At 34.3% G+C, this 23,732-nt stretch overlaps 3 protein-coding genes across 9 annotated transcripts in view; 1 reads left to right on the forward strand and 2 right to left on the reverse strand.

Moving 5' to 3' along the window:
• The window catches only part of arhgef28b (Rho guanine nucleotide exchange factor 28b), a 66,306-nt gene that overhangs the window by 26,204 nt on the left and 16,370 nt on the right, over window positions 1-23,732 (reverse strand). The window contains exons 2-5 of one of the 5 annotated variants that reach the window (XM_087284428.1): window positions 2,605-2,653; window positions 2,343-2,472; window positions 1,360-1,644; window positions 805-973 (exon numbers count right to left, since the gene is read on the reverse strand). In XM_087284428.1, coding sequence (XP_087140554.1) covers window positions 805-973; window positions 1,360-1,644; window positions 2,343-2,472; window positions 2,605-2,653 — 633 coding nt within the window. Of the gene's footprint in view, window positions 1-15; window positions 974-1,359; window positions 1,645-2,342; window positions 2,473-2,604; window positions 2,654-23,732 lie in introns of those variants that run through there. The other 4 variants (XM_087284433.1, XM_087284429.1, XM_087284430.1 and 1 more) reach the window with 4 other exon arrangements.
• Window positions 7,934-23,732, reverse strand: part of bloc1s3 (biogenesis of lysosomal organelles complex 1 subunit 3) — a 64,638-nt gene continuing 48,839 nt past the window's right edge. The window contains exon 4 of the mRNA XM_087282966.1: window positions 7,934-11,051. The gene's annotated coding sequence lies outside the window, so the exon portion shown is untranslated. The remainder of the gene's footprint in view (window positions 11,052-23,732) is intronic.
• Window positions 14,251-23,732, forward strand: part of sesn3 (sestrin 3) — a 49,766-nt gene continuing 40,284 nt past the window's right edge. For all 3 annotated transcript variants that reach the window (XR_015508476.1, XM_087282671.1, NM_213519.2), the window contains exon 1: window positions 14,251-14,451. Coding sequence is in view for 1 of the 3 variants with exons in the window: in NM_213519.2 (NP_998684.2) it covers window positions 14,398-14,451 (54 nt within the window). In the remaining 2 variants the exon portion in view is untranslated. The remainder of the gene's footprint in view (window positions 14,452-23,732) is intronic.

Below are 23,732 nucleotides of genomic sequence, written 5' to 3' on the forward strand. Positions count from 1 at the left end.
CATAATATTCAGTACTATACAATCAGGGTGTTAAAATAAATAAAACCAACCTCTCAGATCTCCGACAACACCCCTAACTAGAAAGCTGTCGGGTTTGTCACTCTTGGAGTGTCCCCCCACACATTTCCCTTGGGGTCTGTGCTATTCGCAGCATGTTTCTGTATTTCCATGCATGGTGAGAATTTGCTGATGACACTGGTAAAGATGTTTTTTAATCTGTTAGTGTTTTTCTATTTGCATATGTTTTCTTAACCTGCAGTGCAAATTTTGTATTGGCCTGATTTTGTTCAAAACAATGTCACAATAGTTTGTTCTTTAATATATATTTTAAGAGTATATCTGGGCCTTTAGTCTTCTAAAGCCATACAATAGTTTTATATGAGGAGCAAACTGCATTTTTACACTTTCATAAAAACCAGTGATGTACATACAGTGCATCTGGAAAGTCTTCATAGCGCTTCACTTTTTCCACATGTTTTTATGTTACAGCCTACTTCCAAAATAGGTTAAATTCATTTATTTACTCAAAATTCTACACACAATACGCCTTAATGACAATGTGGAAAAAGATTTTGAAAATGCTGCAAATTTATTCAAAATAAAAAACCTGAAAAGTCACATGTACAAAAGTATTCACAGCCTTTGCTCAATACATTGTTGATGCACCTTTGGCAGCAATTACAGCCTCAAGTCTTTTTGAATTTGAAGACTTTCCGGATGCACTGTAGCTGTCACTTTTTTCTGCATAAGATATTTCTGAAATTTTTAACGATAGATAAGCTTAAAGCAATAAGGATACATTACTGATTGAAGAGTTTTATCAAAGCGTGCTGATTGGTCTGCTGGGCCAGCTGAAGGGGCGTGTCCCCATCCTGATTGGGTGAGTGGATAGTCATCAGGGCACCAGGCTGACAGAGGAGAAACTCTGAGACGCTCACAAACCCCAGACGCACACACACATGCAGGAGAGATTCTATGTGCAAACAAACACACACATTTACACACAAATTGCAGTTTTAGTTAATTTACAAATTTCATAAATACGTTAAAAAGCTATTCATATCTCTCTATGTGCCTCCCACTTTGTCAGTCTGTGAAGCTCAATGACAGTATATTTTGGACATCCTCATTTGTGGTCACCACAGTGACCTCTAATCCAATTAGAAAGTCAGTGTTTATAATTCCACAGCTCATCTCCGGACATTTGTGTCATCTGGATGTGAAGCAGGAACAGTTAAATCTGATTACACATACACACATTCATACAATACACGGAAACAGGTGCTCCGGTTGTCTTGCCACCATGCATAAACACACACACACACACACACACACACACGTATGCATATATAAACAAACCTTGTCTGGACTGTCCGAGCAGGTTGTGTGGGGTGTGTAGATTGGCTAGGGCCAGCCTGATCTTTTCATCCATCTCTGCTTTTGTTGAGCTGTCACTCAAACCATATCGGCCAATCAGATCTCTGTGCTCACTGGTGCTGAGGCGGTCGCTATGGGTAACCAGGAATTCAGCCAGTTCCTGTGCATCATCCTCCACGTATGTCAGATATGACACGCCTACACACATCACAGTCTCATCTGTGAAAATATACGCTCGGACACGCACCATCTCTGACAGGTTATGACCTAAACACAAAGACATAAACAACAATGACATCACACAAGGAGCACCAACTAAACGTAACAATAGCATGCAAGGAGAAACAATGTAGGCAGGTCTCTTTTTAAAACTTTATATTATATTATAGTATTCATTTATTTAACTTGCTTTGGTTTAGTCTCTGATTTATTAGCGTTCGCCACAGCGGAATGAACCGCCAACTGTCCCAGCATTTATTTTATGCAGCGAATGCCCTTCCAGCACTGTGAAAAACCCATACACTCTTGCATTCACACACACACTCATACAGTACGGCCAATTTAGTTTATCCAGTTCACCTATAGTGCATGTCATTGGGCTGTGAGGGAAACCAGAGCACCTGGAGGAAACCTACACCATCACAGGGAGAGCATGCAAACTCCACACAGAAATGCCAACTGGCCATCCGCGACTCAAACAGGTGACCTTCTTCCTGTGAGGTGACAGTGCAAACTACAGAGCCACCGTGCTGCTCTATATTATATTACATTATATTCATTCATTCATTGTCTTTTCGGCTTAGTCCCTTTATTAATCTGGGGTCGTCACAGCGGAATGAACCGCCAACTTATCCAGCATATGTTTTACGCAGCAGATGCCCTTTCAGCTGCAACTCATCACTGGGAAACACCCATGCACTCTCATTCACACACATACATTATGGATAATTTAGCTTACGATTTACCTGGTACAATGAAGTACAGCATGGCGTGAACTCTAGTTTGCAGGACATGCACTAGAGTTGAGCCTTCAAGAACCACAAACACCTCTTCATCTTGTACAGAGGGAATCAGCGCAAAAACCTTTGCTTGGCCCTAAAAACACACATTCACATTAGTAAGAACTTAAACAATGTACTTTCATATTGCAGACCTGCATCTGTTGATTTGCTATTAGCAGCTTCTATTTTAAAAACGCAGAAAAACAGACAGAAAGGTGTTACTCACATAGATGGGAACCTCTCTTCTGCTTAGCTTCATTGTTGTGTTAAGCTTCCTTTAAGCAGAGATATATTAATTAAAGAGAAAAATTTAATGTTTATGATCGAAAAGTCATACTAAATGAAGAGATTGAACTCCACAGTCTCTCTCTCAACCTCAAGCTGAAAACTGAAGAAGTGAGAGGGAGAAAACAGGGGTGGAGTGAGTGAAGAAGAACGAGGATGGGGAGGAAAACATTAATGAGACACAAAACACAGACAAAGCGGAGAGATTATCGAATCTATCTGTTTAAATTTTTATGCTTGTTAAGGATGAGTACTTTTCTTAGGTAATCATCTATAGTCACACCATTTGACATTTGAATAAATGTGAGTAAATGAAAGAAAATGAGCACATCACCACAAAATAATTGTCACATATTATGGCATAAAAAAAAGTGTAGCAATGTTGTTTTGCACATTGATTGTTTGTATAACCACAGTTTTACTACAAACACCATGAATTAACTATGGTATGTACAACATCATGGTTATCTTCATTTAACTACAAAATTAAAACAATTATCTGTAAATTACCAGGTTCCCATTTTGTGATTCATTTTTATCTATTTATTTTATCCATCTATTAACTTATTTTATTCATTTATTTATCCACTCTTTTATTTATGCTTTTTAATTAAATTATTGGACCTTAAACTTTTGTCCAACAACTTTTAATTTTGAAACATTTGAACCTTGTTGAATCTATGCTACGAAGGATTAAAGCAGTTCTGAATGCTTAAGGGGGTCCAACTCGATACTAGTAAGGTGTACCTAATAAAGTGGCGGGTGAGTGTATATCCAAATTATATATTTTTTAAGAGATATAAAAGATGGTCTGTTCATTGAAAGATGTTTAGAGGGGCAAACTGCCCATTCGAAAGAAAAAAGACCAAACATCGAGAAGTTTTACGTGCATTTCTGCAATAATCAACTATTGTCCACAAGAGGTCGCCAGCAGGTTAGGTTAGATTGAAGACTGTTGTAGTCAGGCTGAAGTAGAAAGTTTGGGCGTTTTCCATGTAGTTTTTTTATTATTGTTAAAAAAAATCTATCTCTTGGATATATATATATAAAAAAAAAGTTATAGAATAAAAGAAAAACAAAACACAAAACAAAACGGGCAGTAAAGCTTTTATTATACAGTTTTAAATGGTTATTAGGATAAGTCTGTACAAGGAAATGCAGTTTTTCTACTTCATCATACTGTATAATTCAATGTGATATTCCATTTGTACAGTATTTGTAAAATATGCAAGTCAATTCTGACTGAAAAGCTCAAGCCGTTGTTTATCAATGTTTCCATGTAAAAAAAAAGATAGTCAAGAAAAAATGACATGAAAACAAACAAACCATAAGTCTACAATATAAAAACACAATCCGCACATAAAGCACGTAAAAAGAAAGTGGTTTGAGTCGCTATGTTTAGCTGGAGAAAAGAGCTGCGGCAGTGCATTCTGGGACTGAAAGAAGTCTTTGAGCTGTGAACTTTCCCCCACTTATCCAAACAACCAGTCCCAGAAAACCCGCAGTCTGAGACGACTACATATGCTGACCTCTATACTGCACACACACACACACGAATGCAAACAAACACACGTACACAAGCACACATACACACGAACGCTCTGTTTCTGTTTACTTCTCTGAATCCAGCCCCCCTCTCACTCACATTCCCTGCCTATATATCTACCATACAGTATCTGAGTGAGTTTAAACGTGCAAAGTTTGAGGTTTGCACAGATTCCTGAATGTTTTTTCTAATCTAAAAATCACATGCAGGGGCTTAAACATTCCTGGCTGCTTAATCACACAGCAGAAATCAACTCTGTCTTTCTTTCTGGCAAACTTTCTATCTTTCTATCTAAACTTTTTAGCGAAAAGAATAGTTCATAAAAAAGACGATTATCCTGTCACCATCTACTCATGTTCGGCTTGTTCCAGAGTTGAACACAAAAGAAGATGCTTTGAAAAATGTTGCCACTGACCTACATTGCACTTTTCTTTCCAATAGAAGTCATTCTATATTAGTATTAACTGACTTCTATAGTAGGATGATACAATGTAGGTCAGTCGCAACATTCTTCAAAATATCTTCTTTTGTGATCAGCAGAAACTTATAAGAATGTATGGGTGAGTGAATGTGGGCTACATTTCATTTTAGGAAAAACTTTCCCTCTCCGTCACCGCCTTCAATCTTTTTCTCTTATGTTTCAAGGAAGACAGATTTCCAGGAATTTTCTGCAGCCCTTCCCTGCTTGTTTTCAACTAAATAAAATCCTCGCTCAATCGTATCGCTCACATAATGCCTAATCCTGTGACATGTTTACAGAATCGTATTGAGAGGTTATGTAAAATATTTACACTAAGCACCAGGATTAGGATCTGTGCAGTAAACACTGCGTTCTCTCTAGGGGCTATGCATGGAATTTAGGACGGCCTCTGATCAATGGGTTTGGTTTGGATGTTATATACATTGTGTTTGTTATCTCAAGATGTGACCTATATATCTGACAATAAGCAAAACAGTGATCCCACTGAGGCAAGACACACTTTATGATCAATATACATGTTAAAATAGATTAGAATTATTCAAAAATTTTAACAATATAAATAAAGTTTATATATATATATATATATATATATATATATATATATATATATATATATATATATATATATATATATATATATATATATATATATAACTATATAACTATATAACATTTATATTTATTATATTCATTTTCCTTCAGCTTAGTTTCATATTTATCAGGGGTTGCCACAGCGGAATGAACCACCTACTACTCTTGCATTTGTTTTACAAAGCAGATGCCCATTCAGCCACAACCCAGTACTGGGAAATACACTGTCTGTAGACAGTATTAAGGCTATACTCTGTAAAAAATATGTTAATTATCAGTTTCCATCACAAGTGTTTCTGATTGTTTACAGTTGTGAGTTGCATTATGGGACCTTTATCTCTACAGTTTAACAACTACTATTAGTAGATTGAAATAATTTGATGGATAATAAATAAAATATAGAGAAATAAATTTGTTAAATAACAGAAAATGTACTGACAGCTTATTACAAGGTTTTTGTACTGTAATATACAATACCAACCCAGACAATATATCACTTTAAACTATTTCTAATTGTTAATAAAAGTAAAAAAAAAAAAAAGTATGCTATATATATATTTTTTTATATGTTAAAAAAATTATATTATATACAAAATTATACATATATATATATATATATATATATATATATATATATATATATATATATATATACATATATATACATATATATATATATATATATATATATATATATATATATATATATATACATATATATATATATATACATACATATATATATATACATACATATATATATATATATATATATATATATATATATATATATATATATATATATATATATATATATATATATATATATATATATATATATATATATATATATATATATATATATATATATATACACACACACACACACACACACATATATATATATATATATATATATATATATATATATATATATATATATATATATATATATATATATATATATATATATATACATATACATGTTATAGAAAAATATTAAATAAAAATTTTAAAAAGAGGAAAAATCAAGAGAAGCAAAAAGCATTTTTGTGGATAGTCTTTTTTTTTGTATTATTTCGCTTGAATTTAATTGTATTATCTTTCTATTTCTAAATATTTTTGGTGACTAAAATATCATTCTAATAAATATATCTATTTAACAAATCTGTTTTGTTTAAATGTACCAAAATACATGCCTATATTCACTGAGAAATGGATAAAAATATGAATTTTCAAAATGGGGTGTACCCAAATATGCTGAGCACTGTATATATTGTGTATGTATAAATGTGTGTCTTGTTTTTGCATAATATACAGAATATAATTTTTAGTATTTTAATTCTAAACATATTTTGTATATTATGCACTGTAAAATAAGTGAAATGAAAATATTTAGTGATAAGTTATATATATATATATAAGTTGAAGTCAGAATTATTAGCCCCCCTGAATTATTTGCCCTATATTTATTAGATATTTTTTAAGACACTTCTATTCAGCTTAAATTTAAAGGTTTAACTAGGTTAATTAGGTTAACTAGGTTAGGGTAATTAGGCAAGTTATTACAATGATGGTTTGTTCTGTAGACTAAAAAAAATGTGAAAAAATATCGAAAAAAATATAGCTTAAAGGAGCTAATAATTTTGACATTAAAATGGTTTTTAAAAATGTAAAAACTGCTTTTATTCTAGCCAAAATAGAACAAATACAATTCAAAGGGGGGCTAATAATTTTGACTTCAACTGTGTGTGCATATATATGTACAATAATAATAATAATAATAATAATAATAATAATAATAATAATAATATTAATAATAATAATAATAATAATAATAATATAGTTATATTAACTTCCCTTTTAAAGAATCATCTTATTTCTTTTGAGCACAGCTTGTAACATTATTAATATTGTAATTGATTTTGTATTGAATGGATTCAGATAGAAATACATCAAATTAACAAATGCAAAAAAGAAACGGTATATTATGGTTGCATAATTATAGTGCAAGTTGTAGTCTGTTTCAGATCACACAATACAATTAATTAAACTATTATTTGCCTTGCTTGGTTAAATAGAACGAACCTTAAAATGTTTTGGAAATGTGGCAATTGCTAATCAGAAAATAAATATAATAAATAAATAAATAAATAAACAAATAAATAAATTAATTAATTAATGATTACACTGTAATGATAATGATACACTGTAAAAATGCTGGCACAACATCAAGGAATTAAGTTAACTTTAGTTTTTTCAAATTCAAAAAGTGGATTGAACAAAAAATTCAAGTTGTCCCAAAAAGCACTCAATAATTGTAGTGTTTCAGCTCATTTTAAATAAGTTGTTTGAACAAAAAGCAAACAGATATTTTAGAGTGTAGTGACAATAATCAAAAGATCAAAAAGACACATCGAAAGTGCTCTGAAACACAAAAGAGCGAAAGAAAAGCAGCTAGATTTGATTGAGTCTGATTGACCTTGATTCAATCTATTTTGAAGTGTTATAACAGGAAGCATGTTGATATGAGGCTTTCATGGCTAAAATGGTTGTTTGACAGGATATCCCACTACCTCCATATCTAAACATGTAACAGAAAAACACAGATCTCTCCTGTGATAAAACAGATACAGTCAGTCAGTCAGAACGGAGAAGTTAGAGTTACTTTAATATAGCACAGGCAGGGTCCCATTCAGATGCATATAGCTTTACACTCATAACGTTGAGGAAATGTGAATAGAATAGAAATGCGCTTGACTGTCTGCATGTGTCCTTTTGGCAGTAAATAAACCATTGCTAGAATACAGGCACACACACACACACAGTTTCTCAAACACACAAAGGTGGCTTCCTAAACAGCTCTTCACAGAATAGGAGGAAATGGGTGGCAGTCCCGTTGCAGGATTACATCCCGTTTTAATGCTATACACACACAGCTGAATAAAGTACATTATATTAGTGTACAGCCATGGAAGAAGTTAAGAGACCATTTAAAATTTTTAGTTTCTCTGGATTTTGAAGTGTGTGTGTGGTCATTTAAAGCAATTTCCAGTATAAAGGAACTTTTATATTAAAATTAAATAATTATCATTAATTAATTTCATCAAATTTAATAAATTCATTAAATATTGTTTTTATTTTGGGGGGGGATTAAAAATCATGGTTAATCCACTATTAATTTAATGTTATTCCATATAGTGACTCTTAATATTACAAATATAGCCATTTAAAAACATGAAACAATTAATTTTTTATTATTTTACGCAATTAATTAATGAATCAATCAATCAATATAAGCCCTAAATGACAATATAAGTTATGTTTGAGGGCGGCACAGTGGTTAGCACTGTCACCTCACAACAAGGTCGCTGGTTCAAGTCACGGCTGGGTCAGTTGGCATTTCTGTGTGGAGTTTGCATGTTCTTCCTGTGCTCGCGTGGGTTTCCTCCACTGTCCAGAGACATGTGCTATAGGTGAATTAGATAAACTAAATTAGCCGTAGTGAATGAGTGCTTGTGTGTATGCGAGAGTGTATGGGTGTTTCCCAGCATTGGGTTGCAGCCAGAAGGGCATCTGCTACATAAAACATATGCTGAATAGTTGGCGGTTCATTCCACTGTGGCAGCCCAGGATAAATAAATGACTAAGCTGAAGGAAAATTAATAAATGAATGTATTTTTTTAACTTTCGATAACTTTTAGACCATTTAAATTTTGCCTAAAATAAAATAGGTGCCATCTTGAAACATTTATTCATTTTAAGTGACATTTTACTGATGTTTTATCTTTAGAAGAGTATAGAAAGCCACATTTTTTATGGAATAACCCTGATTTTAATACTGGGATACACCCATACACCCACATTCACACACACACATTCTTACACTACGGCCAGTTTAGTTTATTCAATTCACCTACAGCATAGCGCATGTCTTTGGACTGTGGGGGAAACCAGAGCACCCAAAGGAAACCCATGCAAACACGGTGAGAACATGCAAACTCCATAGAGAAATGCCAACTGGCCCGCCTGGTAGTCAATCCAGCTACCTTCTTGCGGTAAGACGACAGTGCTAACCACTGAGCCACCGTGTCACTCCTGACAAATACTCATTTTCTGAAAAAAGTACAACATTTTTAACCTGATATAACATTACACTTTTAATTGATCTTTTTATACATTTTACTCAAACCAACACGTAATTAAAATCCAAAGAAACTGAATTTTCAAGTATCTCCTCGTTTTTCCCGTAGGCTTTATACATGTACAGTTAAACCAGAAGTTTACATACACTCTAAAGAAAGGAACATAACCATTTTTTAAATGACTGATGGTAAATCATACAAAACATTTACTATTTTAGGACCGTTAGGATTACCTAAATGACTTACATTTGCTAAATGCCAGTATAATGAGAGAACTTTTTAGGAGAATTTTTTTATTAATTTTTGGATGGTCAAAAGTTTACACACATTTCCTTGGTATTTTTTTTAGCTTTGCTTTTAAACTGTATAACTTTGGTCAAATGTTTTGGGTATCCTTCCACAAGCTTCTCACAATAGTTTGCAGGAATTTTAGCCCATTCCTTCAGACAGAATTGATGTAACTGAGACAGATTTGTAGGCTTGCACAAGCTTTTTCAACTTAGCCCACAAATTTTCTATAGGATTGGTATCAGGGCTTTGTGATGGCCACTCCAAAACATTCACTTTGTTGTCCTTAAAGCACATTTAAACTAATTTGGTTGTATGCTTAAGGTCATGGTCTGTTCGGAAGACCTTTTTGTGGCAAAGTTTTAATTTCCTGGCTGATGTGTTGAGATGTGGCTTCAGTATTTCTACATAATGTTCTTTCTTCATGATGCCATCTATGCTGTGAAGTGGACCAGTCCCTCCTGCAGCAAAACAGCCCCACAACATGATGCTGCCGCCCTCATACTTCACAGTTGGGATGGTGTTCCTAGGCTAGTAAGCTTTCCCATTTTTCCTACAAGTGTAACAATGGTCATTATAGCCAAGCGGTTTGATCTTAGTTCCATCAGTCCACAGGACATTATTCTTTTTCCCAGTGTAAGGAAGCAGTGGGTTTGAGGTTTTCCTTAAGTACTATTCTACAGTTAAGCCTCCAATTAACTCAAATGTTGTCAATTAGCCAATCAAAAACTTCCAAAACCTTGACATCATCATCTGAGCTTTTTCAGAAGCAGAATAATCTTATTGTATGTAAACTTGACTATCAAGAAAAGTTATAACAATTTCTCGAAAAATATCTCACTCATTATTCTACAATCAAGCATTACAGAAACTGATTTGATAATCCTAACTTACCTGAAAAAAAGAAGTTTAGTCACATTAACATCTGACTTTTTAAATGGCTATGTGCCTTTTTATACAGTGTATGTAAACTTCTGGTTTCAACTGAATATGTCATTTAAAAAGCAGACTGTGTGCACCAGTCATAATTGAGCAAACAATATTGCAACAGTGTAAAAATATGTCCAACAAGTGGCTCGAAGCAACAGTCCATTACAGCAGATATATCTGGGAGCTGATGAATGTGTGTGCTGGGTTGTAAAAAGTGTGCAAAATCCACTGACATGATTACTAAGTGTGTTGCATAAATCCCAACTGTCTCAGGAAGTTCACACCACTACCATTTAGCCATTGCTAGGATACAGAATTGTGAGCTCATGGCTGCTCGGGCTACTCTCTGATAGGCTGATTTCTCCCTCTGCTCATGACATCACGTTGTTGCCGGGTGAAATTGAACTCTGGTGGAAAGAAATAGAAAGAGAGAGAGAGAGAAAAGACATAGTCAGTTTGGGTTTCTCTGCAAGATACATGCAGGATTTTCTCAGCTTTAGGGTTTAACGTTTAAGGATCACCATGGAATTTGCTGACTTAATATTAGCCTTTTCAATGAATTAAAAACCTTGAACTTTCTTGAGCAGAAACCTGAAGTTTGGTGATGTTTTGCTATCTTGTTGGAACAACAGAAGATCACAGCGTGAATAAGTTTATGTAGGCCGGCGCTCATTTCATCTGAACTCTTTAACATCAGTCTGGGATCATAGGAATGTTTTTAGTAGCACCCCGTGGGCCGCCTTCGTGAACCTGTGGATGAAAATCCTGCAGGGTTTGGCTCTCGTCCACACCGTCTGATGGTCATTGTGCTCTGTCAGCAATTGCCAACTCTATTCAAGGCTCCTGTTTGCATGCACTGTAAAAAGACTATTGTTGAGTTCCACTTTGGTGCTGTAGACAATGATTGCCTTGACTTGTTTTGCTTATTTTTCCAAGACAAGAAAGCTGTCCAATGGGTTTCAGAAAGATATAGAAATGCTATAATCTAATCAGACGTCTTGATGCAATGCACATCAGTTTTATTAGAGGTATACTGTATTATACGAGCCATTTACCTCAGCTAGGACATTTCATTAGGAGCTGTAAAGTAATAAAACCTTCACCCCCTGACGGCATATACAATAACTGCATGGGTTTAAGGCTGTGCATGAAAAAATATACAAGTCTCTTCACAGAAAGTCTTATAAGTTTGTAGGAGGGACATGTCTGGACAAGATAGAAAAAACAAAAGTGGAGGGGGAGTAAGATTCTGTTGAGTGAAGTGATTCTATTGAACTGATTCCTTTAAATCATGTAAAGTGATTCGGTACTTTGCACTTTAAAAGGGATAATTCATTCAAATGACAGAAAGTCATATACGTTTGTGGGAGCGACATATCTGGACAAGATAGAAAACACTAAATTGGATGGGGGAGTCTTTTGAGTGAAGTGATTCTTTTAGACCGATTCATTTAAGTCATGTAAAGTGATTCTGTATGTTTGCATAAAGATAATTGGGATGCATAGGGATAATTTATTCAAATTACAGAAAGCCTCATAAGTTTGTGGGAGGGACATGTCTGGACAAGATTCTTTTAAGTGAATTGATTATTTTGGATGGTTGAGTCAATCGATTCATTCAAGTCATCTAAAGTGGTTCTGTATTAAAGGGATTGTTTATTCAAATGACAATTCAGAGTGTAGCCTGTAAAACATAATTTGATCAATTAGTTCTGACAGCATATGCTTTAGGTCATTGTAACTTATTAAACTAAGTTAATCATGTTCTAACTTAATTAGGTAAGTTATGCAAGCTGCTTTAAGTTAGTTTAACATAAGCTCAGTGGACTCATAAGGTTAATTTGATTCAGCTTAAAAAATTAAGGCAACCAGGAATTTTTTTTTACAGTGTAGGTGTAAATTATTGTTATTATTATTTAAATATGTAGAACATTAAAAATGATTTTTGGCTGAAACTGGGCAAGTCAACACCCAGCATGCCTTTTTTGTTTTTAAAAGATGTCTAATAGATGTCTAAACATAGTCATCTTGGCTAAAACAAGGCAAAATTTAGGCTGTCAGTGAAAATTTAATAGATGTCTAAGAATAGGCCAAAACTAGACTAGTCATCAAATAGACAGAAATCAATGCATACACATATAAAGTCTGTCTAATCTGTCTATTTGACAACTAGTCAAGTTTTAGGCAAGTCTTAGATGTCTAATAGATTTTCACTGACACCCCAAATTTAACCTTGTTTCAGCCAAGCTGTCTTTTTTAGATGTCTATTAAACACAAAATTGTTTGCTGGGAAGCTTCCAACAATTAGGGAGTTACTTAAAAACATATAAAAGCAAAACAAAATGGATTCCCATGGCTAGGCCCACACGAAATCTGCGGTGTAGAATTCCGCAGATTTTTAGATCATCATTGATTCTGTTTATTTACTTGTGTAATGTGTGTAAATTTATATTTATTCAGTTTTTTAAATTAAATTCAGTGATATTATTGACTAATATGAAAATATTTATATGATTGATTTACAATATAGCTTGTAAAGTAATATTTTCTGCCTTTTAGTAGATGTATTTAATGTTTACAATGCAAATCCAATTAGATCTATGTCTCTAGTATACTATAAGTTAAAAAGGTATTACTTTTTATTTAACTTATTAAGGTTTTAGTTATACTCCCAAAATCATTTCGCATAAATCCACAGATTTTTACCAAAATTCTGCGCAAAAATAGCAAAAAATGTCTGCAGATTCTGTCTGGCCCTACCCATGGCTCACGACACATTGAGATCTTATAAAGTAATACAACCAGTTTGTGCAAGATACAAATCATATTTTATGACTCCAAATCACAACAGTCCTAGCTACAAATCATATTTAAAGACCTACTTTAGAAAACAGGTCACATATAGATCATTTTGAGAGATGTAAACAATAACATTGTTCCTAATGTACTTCCTGTTTTACATTTAAATTTTCAATAGTTTCTGAGACTCATAAATGGTCCACGCATTGATAATAAATGTTATGACAGCTGTTTTAACGTTGAGATATGATTAAATTGCCTCTTGTTTCAGTTATTAAAATAGCTTGACAACAAGCTGGAAATAATCATGGGCCAATGGCATTACCATATTGAATTGGCCTGACGAGTGATTAAATCAGCAGCTAATTCAATTAGTTCAGGTGAACTTTCCCCATTTTGCTACTTTGAGACGATAAAACGATTCTGCAATAACAAGTTTACTTTGTTTATATGAGTGATAAATGTTGACAGTAGGTCACATTTGTTTTGTACGTGCCATACGTGATCTCAAACATGTTAGTTCTGTTACGTCAAATAAATGTCGAGTTTTGTTCTTGATCACGAATTATGCAGAAATACGAATTTCTGCTATTGTTAAAATATATATATCATCAGTATTACAAGCACTACTTTCCCCCATGTCACAGTTTTTGACACCCTTTCCATGAACGAAGTCATGAGCTGAGTGAATCACTGAATCGGCTCAAATGATCAGTTCACTGGAGAGTCGGCTCGAAAGAGGCCAGCAGAGGGGGGCGTGTCGCGCGCACGCTCATGCTGAAGTCGGACACTTGGAGAGCTTTGCGCACTGCGAACAGAGACACGGAGGATTACGGAGGAGTCTCATGTCCTCCTTCAGGTCCTGATCGTCCAAAGAAGAGCTGGACATGCCCAGACCAACACACCGTCTGTGACACCAGGATTCAGACCTTTACCTGGTTTAAGCTCGCCAGAATGAACGGAACCGCAGGCATCTGTAACCACTGCCGAAACACGATCAGAGAGAAGGTAAACGCTTTTCTCACTGTGTTTGTGCGTCTAAACTGTAATTCTACATCAGTTTGGGATTAATGATTAACATCTGTTCCTAAAACACTATTTTGATCATTATTGAAATGTATTAAAATGGTTGTACATAGAGTAGCAGTAGCTATATTTCTGGCGACTTAGTCATAGGCTATGCACACACACAAACATTTACATATATGTTTTATAATAATATATTAGTGCATAAACATTAAATTAGTAAGTATCAACGCCAAACTGGAACTAATCTAACAAGATAACTTAAGGATCACGATCCAAAAATAAACACACCCCAATTAATGTTGAGGAAAAATATATAAAATTATATTTTAATGAACACGAAAAATCAGGAGAAACTTATTTATAAGATTTTATATATATATATATATATATATATATATATATATATATATATATATATATATATATATATATATATATATATATATATATATTTGTAGTTTATATGTTTTTGTCAATAATTGATTTAAATGTATTATCTTTCTATTTCTAAAGACGTTAGATGACCGTCTTTAACTAACTCTTTGATAAAACTGTTTTATTTAAGTAAAACTAGACTTATTGACTTTATTCACTGAGAAACTGATAGAAATATTCATTTTTAGAAGGGGGTGTACTCGTATATGCTGAAAAATATAATTTGCCAATGCACCATTTAAATGGATAGTTCACACAAAAATAATAAAACAATAATAATCACTCACTATGAAGTGGTTCCAACCATTATGAGTTAATTTTTTTTTTTAGTTGAACACAAAAGAAGATATTTTGAAGAATGCTACTTAAACAACTACAATGGATATTAGTGGTTACAGGTTTTCAGCATTCTTCAAAATATCTTCTTTTGTGTTAAACAGAAAAAAGAAACTATGAACAAGTGAAGGCTGAGTAAATGAGTAAAAGATGATAGAAATTAATATTTTTTATGAACCATGAATGTTTGTATAGCAAATTCAACTACAACGCTGCATAAAAAAGGAGTATAAGTTTGTTTCTGCATGTGTAGTCACTGAAAAAAAAAACATATATATATATATATATATATATATATATATATATGCTGCAATGTACAAAAGTAAGGGCAAATTATCTTTCTTTATATATATATATATATATATATATATATATATATATATATATATATATATATATATATATATATATATATGTATACACAGTGCTCTGCATATATGAGTGCACCCCTCACAAATCTATGCTTTAAATTTATATTTTTAATAGGAAGCTACACAATATTATATTTGTTCGTATACATTAGATTAATCAGTACTGAAGCCAAATCTGGATCTTATCTAACAAAATAACTTACAATAACTGTGTTTAAAAACTAGAACAGACAAATTTATGTTATAGAAAAATATTAAATACAATAATTTTCAATTTGTTAATATGATTGGTGACTAAAATATAATTTTAATAAATATCTCTTTAATAAATCTTTTTTTTTTTTTTGTAAATGCGCAAAAATACATGCCTATATTCACTGAGAAATGGATACAAATATCTATTTTTAATGTGGGGTGCACCCAATTATGCTGAGCATTGTGTGTGTGTGTGTGTGTGTGTGTGTGTGTAAGTGTGTAATGTATGTATGTATATAATACGAATTTACTGTAGGGCAGTTATGCAGTACATCAGTGTGTTTTAAAGTTACATTGTGAAAATTACTGTATATATTACAGTAAAGATATAAAATACTGTAAATACATATACAGCAAGATAAATGGAAATGGTGTTGTGAATGTAAACAGTATTTTTGCTGTAATTGATTTACAGTAAGTTACTGGATATATATATATATATATATATATATATATATATATATATATATATATATATATATATATATATATATATATATATATATATATATTTGAACTCAGAATTATTAGTCCCCCTTTGAATCGGTTTTCATTTTTAAATATTTCCCAAATGATGTTTAACAGAGCAAGGACATTTTCACAGTATGTCTGATAATATTTTTTTTTCTTCCAGAGAAAGTGTTATTTGTTTTATGTCAGCTAGAATAAAAGCAGTTTTAAATTTTTTAAAAACCATTTTAAGGTCAAAATTATTAGCACTTTAAGCTATTATTTTTTCGATCTATAGAACAAACCATCGTTATACAATAATTTGCCTAATTACCCTAACCTGCCTAGTTAACTTAGTTAACCTAGTTAAGCCTTTAAATGTCACTTTAAGCTGTATAGAAGTGTCTTGAAAAAGATCTAGTAAAATATTATTTACTGTCATCATGGCGAAGATAAAATAAACCAGTTATTAGAAATGAGTTATTAAAACTATTATATTTAGAAATGTGTTGTTCTCTCTGTTAAACATAAACTTCAACTATATATACAGTACATTTATATATACACACACATACAGTAACACTTATACACACATATAGTATTGCCATTGCTTATTACACTATGCCTAATATTGCATAGTCAAGCCCGTAATTATTTATACCCCTGGAGTTGAACATTTAAAACAGTCAATAAGTCCTAAACGTATTTACACATACAGTCAAGTCCAAAATTATTCATACCCCTGTTGTTAAATACATTTTTAAAGACTTATTGACAGCTGCAAATCACTTACAGTAAATGCTAAGCGCTTCACACTGTGATTGTATCAGAGCCTGACAAGCTTAAGCGTAACCTCCACATCTCATCTCAAATCCTGCCGTCATCTTTCTCACTTTTTCTTTGGCTGGAAGACGTTATTTTTAGCTGTCATTAATCATGTCCAACACATGTGACCTACTTCTGCTCTGCACATCTCCCTTTTCACACACACCCAGCCAAACACTGCTCAAACTGGACTTTAATACAGACACACGAGCTGCTATTTATCAGACTGAACTATTGACTGAAGGGCTGTTTGTTTGATCTTCCGGTCTATAACTCCAGCCGCAAGCAAATACTGCCGGTTATGCTGTGGCTCTATGCAAACCTGTGTTTTTGAGTGTGTGCTCAGAGGAAGCCGGTTATGCGAGACTGGTTTGGGGGATTTGTGGTCAACTTTGTCATGTCAGCAGTTTTCTTCATTACCCTTTTCACTACTAGATTTCTCTCTTCAATATTAGCTAGGCTTTTTCTCACCTGCCGCTCTTCGAGGTTGTGATCATGCAGTTCAAAATCATCACAGTCTTACACTGACTAAGGAAAAAAGAGAAAAGAACTAGGGTATTCATAATTAGAGACAAATTAGGAAACAAAAATGACTGTGTGCATTAAAGGGATGATTCACAAAAGTTGCTAAATTGGTCATTATTAACTTATTGTCTTAAAAATTGATAGAGAATATTATTAGAAGACAAAAATAATAGATTAACTCTGTTAAATCTGTTAAATCTGGCTCCAGACACCTCTCCATGCTAATTTTGAGTGTTTTTGTTTGTTTGATTTAATGATAACCTATGGACCAAAGGTCAACCAGGTGGTTACAGTGCCTGTTAAAGGGTTAAAACAAGGGTTTTCTAATTATTTAGACCAATTGAATTTTTGTAAAGTCATCTGAAACATCTATTAACAAAAGCGGACTTCAAGATTTTACAGAAAAGTATATTGACCTTATTCTAAAATGCGGAAGTGCGCCTGTTATCGCGATTGTCTTAGAACTTCCGATTCAGTCGCCTTTGGGAGAAAAGACTAGGAATAATAAACGGCAGAAAATGGTCAAACTGCTTGCTCTACAAACATATTTTTGCATGACTTTACAGACAAAGTAGAATAATATAATAAAAAATATCAAATTGCAACATCAAGCAGCGTAACGAGCAGTTTTTACGCCAGAAAATGAATGGAATTAAATGAGACCGGAAGTCTTGAGCCAAAAAGATTTAAATGGCAGCGCCCGCTCGTCGGCGGAGAATAAGGTGAATAAAAGCAAGCACTGTTACCACTAAATAAATGAGGAAGCCTCAATTTCTAGTAAAATAAAAGTTATTAATTTTCATTCAAGTAAATATTTAATTAAGTTTTTTCTTGTCGTAATTTAAGAAAAATGTCATCTGATGTATACCAAAGTCCCTTCAAGGCAAGTCATTTACTCGGCGGCTGCTTATGGTCCGGCACAGCCTTTGAGCGGTCGCAAAGCCCTCGCCGTGGCTGATGTCGATGCGCACCTTCTAAAAATTTGACAATAAGCATCAATGACGTGTAGCGCAAGCTCTGTGATTGGTCGGCTTGGTTGTGGTTACAAGTGTGGGTGGTGCTGAGAGTCGTTATACAAGTGTTGAGTCCCATATAGGAGCTCCAGATGGAAACTTTTGTTTTGTGTTTACCTTATGATTTAAGTTTTTGCACGTCCGCCGGTTCCCACCACTGAATAAGCGAGTTCTATCTATTTGTAGCATTTAGCAAAAACAAAACACCCGTGATGAAACTAAGAGGAGTATAAAAACCTACTGCCAGCTAGTGTTATGAAAGTGTTATTGCAGAGCAACACAAACAAGTATAAATGCACAGCACGGCACTCGATGCAGAAGTATAAATCAGTCTTTAGTCACGTAGGTGTAATGTTCACTACGCCCCACAGACTTCCATTTATATGCATGGAAATGCGGCAGACCGGAAACACAAGCCTGTGCGACAAGTTTCGCAGTTCGCCACTTTGCAAAGTTCAAGCTTGGTGAACTCTGACCTGCAAAATTTAATCACATGATTGAGTGAGACCAATCAAAAATCAAAACATGATCTCTCTGGACAGAAATTTAAAATGTGGACCAATCGCTCGCTTTTTTAAATGTCTAATCATCTTGTTTAATCCAGCCCCTCTTCACATGCCGTACCACAGAATTTTGCATGTTCGAACTCTAGTGTGACTGCGGCATTAGTTTATATATTAATAAATAATTTAGTGCAGCTTCTTCTAAATCACAAAAATAAAATATTCTAGGTTGTTTTAACCCAACGTTGGGTAAAATATAGACTAACCGAACATTCGGTTATTAAAACAATAGAGAATTTTTTAGATTGTGATTTTTATTCAACATTTGAAGTTTCATTGCTAATAATTTCTCATGCTATACTTAAGGGGGGTTTATACTTCTGCGTCAAGAGCACTCGTATGCTCTGGTGCAGCCTTCATGCTGTTGCATACCCCTCGCTTTGGTTGACGCCGACGCTGACCTCTAAAAAAATTTAACTACATGTTGCAACAATGCGTAGCACAAGCTCTGTGATTGGTCGGCTTGGTTGGGCTGACCAGTGTGGGCGGGGTCGTGATCTGCATAAAACCTGTTGGAGCGAGTGTTTACAAATGTCAAGTCCCGTAAGAAACTCCATTTGGAAATTTTGTTTTGCTTTACCTTATGATTAAAGTTGTTGCACGTCCGCCGGTTACCACCTCAGAATGACCGAGTTTTAGCTAGTTCTACAGAAAGGTAGCATTCAGAAAAGACAAAATACCAGCAAAGAAACTCAACCCAGAGGAACATATAAACTTCACTGCCAGCTAGCGTTTCGGAAGTGTCATTGCAGAGCAACACAAACAGCACGCAGAAGTATAAATGCACTGCTACATGCAAGGCAGGCACCGTGGGTCACACCGATCACTCGACGCAGAAGTATAAACCAGCCTTAAAAATGTGCTCAAACAACACAGCTGATGATTGCTAATGTTATAGTAAAAAATAAAAGTGTTTCTTCACAAATTGACATTGCCAGGCCTGTCTTGCATAATACAGGGTTTAGTCACTTTTGTAAGAAAAAATGATGATGACGAAGAAAATCTCAATGAAGATGTTTATTCAGCATAGCAGTCTCAAAATACATGGCAGTACCTTGGATTCACCGGAGTCAGAATGAACCCTGAACATTCTTAAACTCAAACCTTTATACTGTTTTTGATGTTGCCTTTAGATGTTAATGATGTTGCTCCTTGGCTGTTGACCCAGCTGTTCTCCCTATCTCTCCATGTTAATGCAGTTTCAACACCATTGATGAGATGGTTCTTTGTGCACCACACCCATCCCCATTCTACAATTGTTACCATTTGGTTGAGATGTAGTCACCTCAAACAATGCAGAGACAAGACCTTGTTGACTTCTCTTTTCTCTCATAAGTCAGCCCTTTTGGGAAATGAGCATCAATTCACCATTTAGAGTGGAAGTTGGGTCGAGGCAGACTCATTTCTTACAGTCCCCTCTCTGATGCTCTTTGGCCCAGAAAGAAGCATCACAACCACTCTTTCACACATTACACCTCCCTTCATGGGCAGGTGCCCAGTGGCGGTAAAGCCCTGGCTTAGGTTGTTCTTGGCTGGGCACCAAAGAATCTTACCCGTCTTGGGGTCATCACCTCATGCACACTGGTTATTGCTCCATCCAATTAGGCAAGTTGTCATAGTCTCTTCTTTAAATTTGGAACTATAAAATATAAGTAATTTCTTGGGTTTAGGACAGGAGCACATGAGAACCATGACATCTAATGTTCTAATGTATCAGTCTAAAAAGTACTACAGCCAAAAGCCAAAGGAGCAAGAACATCAATCAATAGAGAAAATTGTGTGTGTGTGTGTGTGTGAGTGTGTGCGTGCGTGCGTACTTGTGTGTCTGCATGCTTGTATGCAAGTATCGTTTCTTCTCGTTCATTTTCTTAGCATGTACATTTTTTTTTTCATATGGACAACCATTGCATAGTATTGTCCATTTTTTTGCAAGCATTGTTCTTTTTTTCTCACTGTGTCTATTTTATCAGCGTACAAATCCTCATTAAAATCCAAGTGAAATCCACATTAAAAATCACACCATAAAAACATTAAACATTGCATTAACTACACCACATGAACATTTACTACACAACAAGTATTTGTGAGTGCAAGCATTTCCCTTTTTTTCTTATTTTTTTTATGTGTCGACAGTGTTAACATCCTCATTAAAATCCACATTAAAATCAAACATTAGAATCATTAAACATTCATATTAACTACACCACATTCGCATCCACTAGATAACAAATGTACACTCCCTACACAACAAACATTTGTTTGTGAAAAGTTTCCTGTGTTTTTTTTTTGGTTTTTTTTATAAACACATTGTGTCCACATTTTTCAGCATGGACATCTTTTATCCAAGTGTGCATTCAAGGACAGTAATATATGCTCTACATTACTGTATGCAACCTTTTTTTTTTTTTTCCAGTGTGGACATACTGATGACATCCACACTTTTGCATTTGTTGTACAGCAATATATTATGTATGTATGTATGTATGTATGTATGTATGTATGCATGTATGTATGCATGTATGTATGTATTCGTTTCTTCATATGTCAGTCTGTGGCCTTAGGCTTTTAGGCCTTCAATGTGGGTCCGTATTTTTACTATTTGTTTTCATTAACTTCCAAGTTTCTAAAAATGGTTTGATCTTCTCTTTTTCTTATCCACTGTTCTGTCTCTTCCATCTGGACAACAAGTCTCACTTGAAAAAGCAGTCACTGGTTTTCCATTTGTGCTGTTCTAACTTTTCTGTGTCTCTGGGTTTCTAGAACTTCATCAGCATCCCAACATCTCTTGGTTCTTAATCTCATTGGCATCTCTTGGTTTCTTGATTATCTTCACCATCTCTGAGTTTCTAGATGTAATCTGGGTCTTGACAATTCTAATTGATGCTGGACCTGGAGCTTTGGATCTCTGTTTGGTTTCTGTGATCAAGGTTTTTTTTTTTTTTTGGCTCTCATCCGGGCTTGAAAGTTCTGATCAATACTGGGCCTGGGGTTCTGGATCTCTCTGTTCTCTTGAAGAACCTTGTTCTTTGCATAATCTCCTCGTGGTCATACTGGCCTGTCTCACCCATGACTGGATCATCTTTCACCACACCTTTCAATCTGGAACGAGAATAAAAAGAAGAGGTTGCCCCCCCTTTCCCACACAAGTATCTTCTCACATTAAAGCATCACACAACAGTAATATTATTTTTAAAAAATAATTACATTAAAACATGTATCATAAATTACATTTAAACAATCAATATAATTTAAAATAATTTATTAGAAATTATACAGAATCACCCCCGTTTTGATAGTAAAAATATCTCTATAATATTGTACTATCATGAAACATTTTCTCCAATTCACATCAGCAGCTGCTTGAGACTGAGTTACAGTCATTTTCATGCAGGGATGTGTCTGAAAAGGTGTGAATGGGTCCTTCTTTCATTCCTTTCAACTCTTCCAGCTGGTTTTCTAGCCTGGCTATTTTCTTATGTAAATCTTTATAACTTGTCTTTCTTTTAACTGAAACATGACACTGTATTGCCTTGTGTCCTATAATTCCACATCTGAAACAAACAACTTCCTGGTCTTTCCTCATTTTCTCTAAACAATGTCTTGCTATGTGACCATTTTTTCCACATGTATGACAAACAATGCTTTGAGATTTTGCACCCTTCTGGCAATTTCTCGCAATGTGACCAGCTTTTCCACATGCATAACAAAGAACAACACCCATTGAGTTCACACTTGTAAATTTCCTTGCTCTGTGATGGAAACCATTGGATGAGCTTGCATATTCTCTGCTTGCAAAGGCAGCAACAGGATATCTCGCATCTTTCATTTGCCTCTGTGAATTTGCATTATTGTTGTAAAACTGTGTCATTTTACCAATGATTTCATTATAATCAGAGAGTGGTGTCACAAGCATTGTCACAGCAGAATGGGTGTCTGGGTCACACTTGTTGATCAAGGCAGACTTGAAACTGATGTCATCATAAGTAATATCAGGATTGCCACTAAATGTTTTAAACATCTCCAACAATCGTTCAGAAAATACTCTTGGGTGTTCCCCTCTCTTCATGTGTGTCTCAGATATTTTATCCCAGTTAACAGACATCACACCCAAGACTTCAAGCAGTGCCTGTTTCCTCTCTGACTTGTTTGCCGTTTTGTCTTTTACTTTCTGACCTAAAGCTCCAGACAAAGTTTCAGGCAGGCACATTCTTAGCAACACACATGCATCACCATCTGTATATTTGTACACCTCTGCATATTCCTCTAACCTCTTTAGGAAATCTAAAGGATCTTGTTCAGTAGGATCAAATTTTCCAATATTTGCGATCACAGCTTCTAGTTCATTTGGGTTAAACCCTCTAACCGTGTTATGGGTCGTTGATTCAACCCCTGCTTCAGTAATATGCATGGTGGTATTAGAGTGAACTGGTGCCATAGGAAATCTAACTGTACACTCTGAGCATTGACTTCTGACTGACTGAGAATCT

Source organism: Danio rerio, chromosome 15, assembly GCF_052040795.2.
Source record: "Danio rerio strain M-AB ecotype USA chromosome 15, GRCz13ab, whole genome shotgun sequence".
NCBI classification, from domain to species: Eukaryota; Metazoa; Chordata; class Actinopteri; order Cypriniformes; family Danionidae; genus Danio; species Danio rerio.